General features: G+C 44.7%; 1 protein-coding gene across 1 annotated transcript in view; it reads left to right on the forward strand.

Moving 5' to 3' along the window:
* The window catches only part of MAF (MAF bZIP transcription factor), a 2,702-nt gene extending 1,685 nt beyond the window's left edge, over positions 1–1,017 (forward strand). Inside the window, exon 2 of the mRNA XM_028486911.2 lies at positions 3–1,017. Coding sequence (XP_028342712.1) covers positions 3–444 — 442 coding nt within the window. The 3' untranslated portion in view covers positions 445–1,017. The remainder of the gene's footprint in view (positions 1–2) is intronic.
* The last annotated feature ends 9,437 nt before the right edge of the window (positions 1,018–10,454 follow it).

Below are 10,454 nucleotides of genomic sequence, written 5' to 3' on the forward strand. Positions count from 1 at the left end.
GGCGGAGGCGGCGGCGGCGGCGGAGGCGGCGGGGGCGCGGCGGGGGCGGGGGGCGCCCTGCACCCACACCACGCCGCCGGCGGCCTGCACTTCGACGACCGCTTCTCCGACGAGCAGCTGGTGACCATGTCGGTGCGCGAGCTGAACCGGCAGCTGCGCGGGGTCAGCAAGGAGGAGGTGATCCGGCTGAAGCAGAAGAGGCGGACCCTGAAAAACCGCGGCTATGCCCAGTCCTGCCGCTTCAAGAGGGTGCAGCAGAGGCACGTCCTGGAGTCCGAGAAGAACCAGCTGCTGCAGCAGGTCGACCACCTCAAGCAGGAGATCTCCAGGCTGGTGCGCGAGAGGGACGCGTACAAGGAGAAATACGAGAAGCTGGTGAGCAGCGGCTTCCGAGAAAACGGCTCGAGCAGCGACAACCCGTCCTCTCCCGAGTTTTTCATGTGAGTCTGACACGCGATCCCAGCTAGCCACCTTGCTAAGTGCTCCGTGGGGGTCCGACTCGGGTGTGGGCTTGCCACTTCCAGAGCCTTGCTCGCCACCGCCTCGCCCCCTCCCCTCCCGAGCTTGCCCCCCCACCAGTTGCCCCCTGCGCGCACGCACACGCACACACACACACACACACACACACACACACACACACACACACACAGACACACACACACACACCGTGCTTCGAGCTGGTGGTGGTGGCGACGGTTGTTTTGAAGTCGGGGAGGGGCAGGTTGTCTGGCTCATGCATTGCCAATCTGAAATTCTCCATAACTCGCTAGCTTGTTTGTTTTTGTTTTTGTTTTTTTTTAACACTCCCCCCCCCCCAACGTGCTCAATGTTCAGCGATCTCGGCAGAGTCCCTCATGCTCACCTTTGAAGCCTGCATCATTCACATATTTTTTTTTCTTCAGTTCATGAGCTGGTGTTCATTTTCTGTGTGTGTGTTTTTGTTTTGTTTGGATTTTTTTTTTAACTTGAGTTTTTGGAGCTTGCTGTGTTACCCCCTTTTTTTTCCTCCCCACACTCCACCCTCACTCCCTCTCCACCCATCTCCTCTGAGATAAAAGAAAAAAAAGAAAAAAAAAAGCTAAGTTTTTTTTTCTCCTCCTGAGTTCTTCATATGAGATTGAGCTTGCAAAGGAAAAAAAAAAAATGTGAAATGTTATACACTCGCAGCGTGCTGAGTTCCATCGGGTTTTTTGGAGCATTGTTATGCTAAAATAGAGGGGAAAAATCCTCATGAACCTGCCACAATCAAGCCTGCATCAACCTTCTGGGTGTGACTCGTGAGTTTTGGCCCTCATGGTGCCAAATCTGAGAGTTTAGTCTCTGCCATTTAAAAAACTCATTCTCATCTCATGCATTATTATGCTTGCTACTTTGTCTTAGCAACAATGAACTATAACTGTTTCAAAGACTTTATGGAAAAGAGACATTATATTAATAAAAAAAAAAGCCTGCATGCTGGACATGTATGGTATAATTATTTTTTTCTTTTTTTTTCCTTTTGGCTTGGAAATGGACGTTCGAAGACTTATGGCATTGGCATTCATACTTTTGTTTTATTGCCTCATGAGTTTTTTGAGTTCAGAACAAAAAAAAAGTGCAACCGTAGAGCCTTCTTCTCATGAAAGTTTGCATCTGCTCCAAAACTGCTTTGAGTTACTCAGAACTTCAGCCTCCCATTGTAAATGCACTGAAGGGATTCCTTGTTAAAGATGCCAGAATGGGTTAAAAAATTTAACACGGCCAACAGTAAAGAACTCTTAATGCTTTCTTTTTAATAAGAATGACTGCCCCATTGGGGGGACTAAAATTGTGCTGTTGCCGAAAGCAGTCTAAAATTTATTTTTTAAAGAAAGAAATCTGCCCCGTTATTTTTTGGGTTTGTTTTCTTTTTCTTTTTCCGTTTTTTTTTTTTGTTTTTTTTTTTTTTTTTGGCTTTTGGTCGTTGTCAAATGTGGAATGCTATGGGTTTCTAGTATATAATTTAATTCTAGTTTTTATAATCTGTTAGCCCAGTTAAAATGTATGCTACAGATAAAGGAATGTTATAGATAAATTTGAAAGAGTTAGGTCTGTTTAGCTGTAGATTTTTTAAAAGATTGATGCACTAAATTGTTTACTGTTGTGATGTTAAGGGGGGTAGAGTTTGCAAGGGGACTGTTTAAAAAAAAGTAGCTTATACAGCATGTGCTTGCAACTTAAATATAAGTTGGGTATGTGTAGTCTTTGCTATACCACTGACTGTATTGAAAACCAAAGTATTAAAAGGGGAAGCACCCCTGTTTATATCTGTAGGGGTATTTTACATTCAAAATGTATGTTTTTTTTTCAAAATTAAAGTATTTGGGACTGAATTGCACTAAGATATAACCTGCAAGCATATAATACAAAAAAATTTGCAAAACTGTTTAGAACGCTAATACATTTATGCAGTTATAAAAAATGGCATTACTGCACAGTTTTAAGATGATGCAGATTTTTTTACAGTTGTATTGTGGTGCAGAACTGGATTTTCTGTAACTTAAAAAAAAATCCACAGTTTTAAAGGCAATAATCAGTAAATGTTATTTTCAGGGACTGACATCCTGTCTTTAAAAACAAAATGAAAAGTAAATCTTACCACAATAAATATAAAAAAATCTTGTCAGTTACTTTTCTTTTACATATTTTGCTGTGCAAAATTGTTTTATATCTTGAGTTACTAACTAACCACGCGTGATGTTCCTATGTGCTTTTCTTTCATTTTCAATTCTGGTTATATCAAGAGAAAGAATAATCTACAATAATAAACTGCATTTTTTTTTTTGATTCTGTACTCAGTTTCTTAGTGTACAGTTTAACTGGGCCCAACACTGCGTTAGAAGTGTAAAAGGCATCCTTTTCTCCAGAGGAAGGATTAATGGAGAAGTAATGAGGCAGTAATTCAGAGTGAAACATAGGCTGTTTTGTGAGGTGGAAAGCCAGTCCCTTCCAATAATTAGTAATATTTAATATAAATGTAAATTACAATCTCTCAAAATGCCCCTCCCCCCAAAGTTTTCAGTTTTCAAATAAGTAGAGACATCATTGCCCTGGTGGAAACAAACAAACAAAAATCCCAACCGGAGAGCAGGGCCTTCTCAGCCTCGCCCTGAGCTTCTCATTCCACCATACACCCATCTAGAGGGAAACGAGCCCGGCAGAGAAGGCGTTGGCAGAGGTGGCTTGGGCACATATGCATTCAATGGTACAGATAAACAATTCTTGCCTTTTGGCTCAGATTGATTATTTTTCCTTCTTCCCTTACATGCCATGGTTTTCTTGTTAGCAAGGCCTGACAGGATTTCACATCAACACTTTGGACAAATTACAGTTGTTTGCTTGTTTCTTAACTTTGAAGGTCATTTGTCTTAAATAGGAAAAAGAAAAATCCACCTCTCACAGAAGTCCAAGTACGTTATCTGGGTTTAAACTGTGTTATTAAATCATCTTTCCCTGTGAATATTTAGCTGAGGGCTTCGCCACATAGATGAGCTGGTAATGATTTCAGAGCACCTTAGCTCCTGGAATACAAGCAAAAAATAATGCCTGCTTGGAATAAAGGCTGTGCTTTGATTTATCGGTATTTACCCCAACACAGGCTACGTGTACGGGCTCACTTAAAAGATCCGTTGCAAAGTCTGGAGCTACCTTCACTAACAGCATTGACCTATTTTAAAATGACACAAATTCATGCAAGTAATGTTACAAATTCATGCAGTCTGCATTCTTCAGCAGCTTCCCCTAGATGGCTAATAGAATGTTAGACAAAGCCAACACTGTCTTGAAAATAGAGCCAAACACGGTGACTTTTGTTTTATTTTGTTTTCTGTTCTTCAAAACAAAAAAAATAATAATAATATTGCAACTCTGAACGAAGGCCTGATTTTGAGGAAAACAGGTTGTGCTTTGGCGCTGATGAGTTCTGGCCGGTGTATCAGCCTTCCTACCCTTTTTCACAGAGCATGAAGACAGTGGATAGGGCCCCTGGATCCACACTTTATTTTGCTTTAACACAAGTCTTAATAGTAAACCTACCTCCATGTGCTTGAAGTTAGCTGTTCTTCTCTGTTTCAGAGTTCTTGTTTTGTTTTGTTTTTTTGGTCTGATCCCAACGAGGAGATTTGCAGTCTCCCCCTGTAGAAGCAGAAATGGAGATATCGCTTACACAGGAAGCCCAGCATCCGACACAAAATTTTAGGCAAACATTTTCAAAATAACAGTGACCTGGATGGAGTTACTGCACTTACCTCATGAGGAATGCCACTTGGGAGAAAAATACAGTGGTCCAACAATTAAGCATTTTGATAGGCCCCTACAAGGCAGTTTAATATAATAAGCAGGTTTTTGCCCCAAACATGAAAAAGCCAAATAAAGAGGTGCTGGCAAAAAAAGTGGGGTTTTGGTGGCTGCCTTTGAGAGGAGGCTAACTCCTAATGAAAGGCACTTTCGGAAATAACCATTACTAAAAACTTTGAAATGTAACGAGAGTGGTGAACACAAATACATGCTTTTTTCTTTTTTTTTAACAAAGAAATCCTGCCTGAGTGCCCTTACTACAAATAAGTCTCTACATTGTTTTTTTTTAATCATGTAAGGAAATCTAGCTTTCCCTTTACACTGCATTTGAGTCTTTGTCTAAATAGTGTTAAAATTCCTTTCATTCCAAGTACAGAACTGAGCCCACTCACAGGTTGGAGGCATCGGTGGGATACACCACATTTTGGAAGCCCCACAGCGTCATGCGCCTACGCGTTTATTCACAAAACGAAATTTACGTGAGAACTGTATTTTTATTATTTTTATTACTATCTGCAATCATGGAAAACAGCCTACCCCTGGCTTCTGTTTAGTTTCCTTTTTTAAAAAATAAATGTGTTAAGAGATGAAAGCTATTAAATGTGTAAGCTCCATGCTAATTAACTGTGCCTCCCGTCTGAGGGTCATGCAGACCCACGGAAAGGCGTGCTGGTGTTTCTGACTTTACGATGCGCCAGACTGAATAGATGCGATTGTTTTCAACCTGTAATATTGGTTTAAAAAAAAAAAAAAAATCCACTGAAATTTACAAGATATATGCGTTGATATGAAGGGAAGTGTACAGAAGGTTAACAGCTAGCATTTTTAAAGCCTATGTAGACATGCACACTCTAAACAGTACTTTTCCACGCTTCATGGTTTCTCTGGCAGATAATTTTACTAAGAAGAAAAATAAATAAATAATTGACCCCCCCCTCCCCAAGCAGAAGCTTTAACAGAGCCGAGCACACTGATTTTCTCTTGGGCCCTGGATAGTATTGTATGTATCAGTGATGTCGAACGTGGTCATTCATCAGACAGAGCCGTAAGTGAAACCAACATTAGTTAACTACACCCCCTCCGTGTGCTTTTTTTTTCCCTCCCCCTTCTCTGCTCTCAGGCATCCACAAAGTCACCTCCCATGTTTTCTTTTTTTCCAAAACCGTGTAATAATTTTTTACAATGTGTCTGACACATTAATAGATTGACATCAAATAGGCAGAGATTCTACTTCCTGATCTCAGTGAGGAAATGATGTGTAGATGATCATATTTATCTGCCTTCATGCCATAACCACCTGGGCTTTCAACAGAGGCCATTCCAATGGGAGGTGCTCTATTTATTACTGAACGCAGGATCCTAAGGCTCTGATCTTTTCCCCCTTACACCTTTACCCCGGTAGTTTTTATTTAGTAACGTCGATTCGAGATACTTCTGCTCTTAAATAGGACCTCCCCTTGCCAAACCACCAGCTTTAAGGTTAAACACAGTGTACAGGGGGCAAATGGTAACCACACTTGCAAACATGGGGCGCAGCTGTCTCAGTAGCCACATTCCCAGCGTGTCCTTGTCTGAAATGACTGAAGTGGCTTCTGACACATTCAGAGGTTCCCGAGTACACTAGTTGGAAGGTTTTTGCTGTTGTCTTTGTTTTTGGTTCAGACCAACTTACTTCCGTATTCACCCTTGGCTTAATCAAATGTACTCCCCCGGTGTTCTAGGCCAATCAATGTATTTAAAAGTCTGCTGGCCACACAGGTATCTCAATTTTTTGCCTGTCGGTAGTTAAAGACTAGCTGAGATAGGTTGGGAGACTGAGGTCCGTGCGTGACAACCTTCAGCCGTCTGATTTCCGTGCCAGTAAAACAGCCAAGCTGTGGGGCTTACTTCTCATATAAACATGGGATCAGAGAGGCTAGGAAGTCAGATTCACCCGCTTTACACTGATTGTCTGCGAGGCTCCCCACTGCGATTTCCTTTCGTTTGATTTATTTTTAAATTTTGTCCCTTTTCTTGAAGAAACGTCTTCATTTTTAGGGAAGAGATATCTACCGTGAGAGGCTATCCTTTTCACCACTTCTGATTATTACTCAGGAGGCTGAATGAATAATTTGGGCTCGGTGCCTTCCTTGTTGTCCAGAGAAAAATAAGAGAAACCTAGTTTGTTCTCACTCTGGGCCCATCCTAAATTTAAAAGGTGTCCCAAGTCCAAGGCTGGGCAGACAGTAGCCATAAGGGAGGTGGTCCAGCCCTCCAGCCCACTGAATCAGGATGAGTTTGTTTGTTTTTGTATTTGTTTAAAAACAGAGCAGGAGCCTTCACCCACCTTCTGATAACACTGCTTTTCTCACTTTTGATATAAATCTTCAAAATCTAGACATCACACAGCCCCAGAAAAGGGAAATTCTCTCCAAGCCTGGCTCCACCCCGGCTCTTGAACAAACCCAGCTCTGTCTGGCACTTTTTTCCTCCAGCGGGGGTAGGGGACAGGGTGAGAGAATTTCAGTCTCCCAGGCTGTCTCATGATTGCCAGGGCATAAAGAAGTACAGTCCTGCAACAATGTGGGAACATCTTTACCCTTTAGAGAGGGACAAAACAAAAAACAAAGCAAATCAAATTGCTTGGCACGAAGGCGTAGCAAAACCCCAGGCTCTCCATTCCTTGTAGCGTCTGTGGGAGGTGAGAAATGAGGCAAGCCAGAGAGAATGGTGGCGCGGACTTCGAAGGCAAGAGTCACCCAGTGTACACATTTGCACACAGGTGCAAACCGGGTTCAGCTGTCCGTTTCTTTCCTGTACGTTCACGTGTGTTTCTGTTTGGAAAATTTTAGAGATCGAACTCCAGTTAAGAGCTCCGAGGAAATTGCAAATGTCTTAATTTGGGGGCATTTGTAAATATTTCAGTCTGTGATCTTACAGTGGGGACATTGGAGACATTGGATGTGTTATGCCCATTTTTCTATGGTCACCGCAGTAGGGTTGATGGCATCGTGACCGTTTTTATTGTTTCCATTTGAAAGCCCTTTGTGTGTTGTCCCTAAGTTTGCCCAATATAACAAGGCCGATGTAGAAAGAACACATCAACGGCACACAGAAATCAGACCTTTCTGTGAATGTGCATCAGAGTTGGACAGCTTTAAGAAATTCACAAAATGCGTTTTCCACCGAGAGGCTGTGATTGGAGTGCGCCGTTCTCTGCCCAGATCATAGTCATCTGCTAAGCACCTCTTCCCTGGTCAACACATTTCATTTTCTTTTCCTTTCTTTTGGTCAAGTAACAATTTTTTCCTATAATTAGGACTTCGGATTGCAAAATCACATTCCTCCCTTCTCCACAGATTCTTGGATCTTTAGTTACGATTAGAAAGGGGCACTCATTCAAGAAGGGAGGATGAGGGAGGGGTGTCTTTGGAGGTCGGGGAGAGGAGGAGGAGGAGAGGAAATAGCTCTGTGCTCACCTCCCCACACGCCCCCTTGGCCTCCACCCAGCCCAGGCCTGGGTGTGAGTTACACGCCGGGGATTTGGATTCTGAATTTATTCTGAATATTCTGATCACCCACCTTGAGTGTTTCCAAGCTAAGATGCCAAAGAATGGTTTTTCCTTGTGGTTGGTCCTTTCGGTTAAGGAAATAGGAGAGTCCATGAAACCTTATAGAACTGGGAGAGGAGGCGTGGTAACCGCCATCCTGAGAGAATCCCCAAAAAGGGTGGTTGTGAAGGGAATCCTGGGCTGGAAACTCCGGTCAGCAGTGCCGAGTTCCCTCTTGCAAACACAATTCGTCCTGGTTCTGCATGACTTCATCCACTTCTGGAAGCCTGTAGAAGTGGGTTTCTGGTCTCCTTTGGGGGATTTTCCAGAAGGAAAGCAGGCCTGAGGATCCCAGAAAAATAGGCAATCCCAAACGAGGCCCAGAGGAGCGCAGGGCAGGTAGCGGCTGGTGTGCAGGGGCTGGGGGAGGATTACTAACAAGAGACGGACCTTGGCTTATGACCCCCAGTCGCCAGGGGTCAACTCTAGGTCATTCCTAGGGCCCTAGCTTCCCACCAGGCCAGATGTGTTTGCAGGATGACTGACAGGCCTCTGGCAGACCCTGAAATCCCTATGATCCCTAAAGGCAATAGCGATGTCCTTAGCTCCAGGGCTTTGGCCCCTTACCACCTGGTCCCTGTCCCATACCAGTGTCCTCTCTATAATTTCTGGCACCTCTAACCCCCATGCCTAGTCACCAGGGCCATCAGAGAGACTCAGAAATCGCTGCCTTGTACCAGAAGGCAGTCACCTAAGCTGAGCCTCTGGACCCATTAAGTCACTTCTGGGGCAGGTCCAGTGCAGACACAGGCGGGCATGCGGAGAAGAGCTGGGAAGTGGCTCTGGCGTGTCTAAGGCCAGCTGGAGCTTCCCACACCGAGGGCTTTGAAGCCTGGAATGAAGAGGTTGAAGGCAGGGAGGGTGCGGAGGTCCCGTCTCCCAGTTTCCGTGCATCCCCTCTCCCCACGCATCCCCTGCGCCCTCCACCCCGCCCGACCCCCTCCCGGTCTACGTTTGTTCTGCGGAGCCCATTCACTCCGGGCATCACAGGCCTGGCCAGGTGCGCTCCCCATCCTCGGGGTCCCCTGGCCACTGCATCGAGTGCAGAAGGACAGGAAGCAGAGCCCGCGGGGTTGGGTCCGGCGGCTGCCTGAGGCCCAGAGAAGTCCCCGCGTGCCCCAGGCCCTGGGCTGCGCCCCGGGGGACCAGCAGGCTCAGGACGCTGGCAAAGCAGCTCCCCTCCGAGTTGCCTGCGCCCATGCTGGGGCACCCCTGGCGGCCACTCCCAGCGCGCCCCAGGGCCCCGCGCCCAGCCGGTCCCCGTGACCCAGCTGGGTACTTGGATTTGCATTGGGATTTGGTTTAAGTTTTCCAAGAGGACTGCCCTGGCCACAGTGGAGCCCTCGGGGACATTGAAAACACCTGCTCTGCTGCGCCCTGGGGTGGGCGCATGGAAGGAGGGAGTGGGGTTCAGCCCTAAAAGGCTCCGCCTCTCACCTTGGGACACCCCCCCCATCCCACCTTCCAGCTACCCCAGGAACCTTCTGCAAATAAGAACATCAGCTCCAGATCATTTGATTTTTACTCCATTAATTTTCCGGCCCATTTCCAGATCTAGAGTTTTTTTTTTTTTTTTTTTTTCCTGCTCTGGTTAGAGACAGTGAAGAGGCAAAAGAAAAAGAAGGAAATCTAGATAGACTGTTTTAAAATCTTTCTAGAAATCTCCATACGGTTGGGGTTTTCCTTGATAGAGTTTGATGTTTATTGTAGAGGAAAGCCACTCAAGAAAACTTTCTTAGGATTTCACCCACAGCTCCAGCAAGAGGGGCTTGTCTGCATTCCCAGAGTTAACACAGCCGCTGTCAAATCTCAGGCACTCAGAAACTGTCTCAAGAGGAGAAACTTTAAAACAACTAATTTCAGAAAGGAGACCTTCCATGTAGGTTTTTTTTCTTACAGGGACCTTCAGTTTTTTGGATCCTTGGGTGTGAAGTAGTTTAGCGTCATTGCACCTTCTTAAATAAATCCCCCCCCCTTTTTCCTTTTTCTTTGCTTAAGGAAGGATTCATAAATGTGCAGATTTTTGGATCCTTGGGTGTGAAGTAGTTTAGCGTCATTGCACCTTCTTAAATAAATCCCCCCCCCCTTTTTCCTTTTTCTTTGCTTAAGGAAGGATTCATAAATGTGCAGATAAATATGTTGAAACAAAAGCAATGATCTCAGCATCTGACACACTTTTACGCTGTCAGATTCTACTGAAATCTTTTTTCTTAGAATGGGGGAAACCCGCAGTCATCATTCTCAGATGAAATCTGTTAAAAGATGATAGTTGAGTCTGTTTTCAGGCAATGAATCCAACGTATTCTTTCATCTGCCATTTATCTATCTGATCTATTTATGGAACTCTAACACACTGTAGGGGGGAAGCTATTAAATGATAAATCTATAGTTTCCACATTAGGACACAGACATGATCACACAACAGAGTTCTTTGGTCTACTCTATGTGTTGGTAGGTGGGAGCCAAACCTAGCCTGAGTGGTTGGCGTGTCTTAGAATGGTGATCTTCCCATAAAACCTTCACTGGACTTGGCGTGACTCAGAGCATCGC

The sequence above is a fragment of the Physeter macrocephalus genome, unplaced genomic scaffold (assembly GCF_002837175.3).
Source record: "Physeter macrocephalus isolate SW-GA unplaced genomic scaffold, ASM283717v5 random_1506, whole genome shotgun sequence".
NCBI lineage: Eukaryota > Metazoa > Chordata > Mammalia > Artiodactyla > Physeteridae > Physeter > Physeter macrocephalus.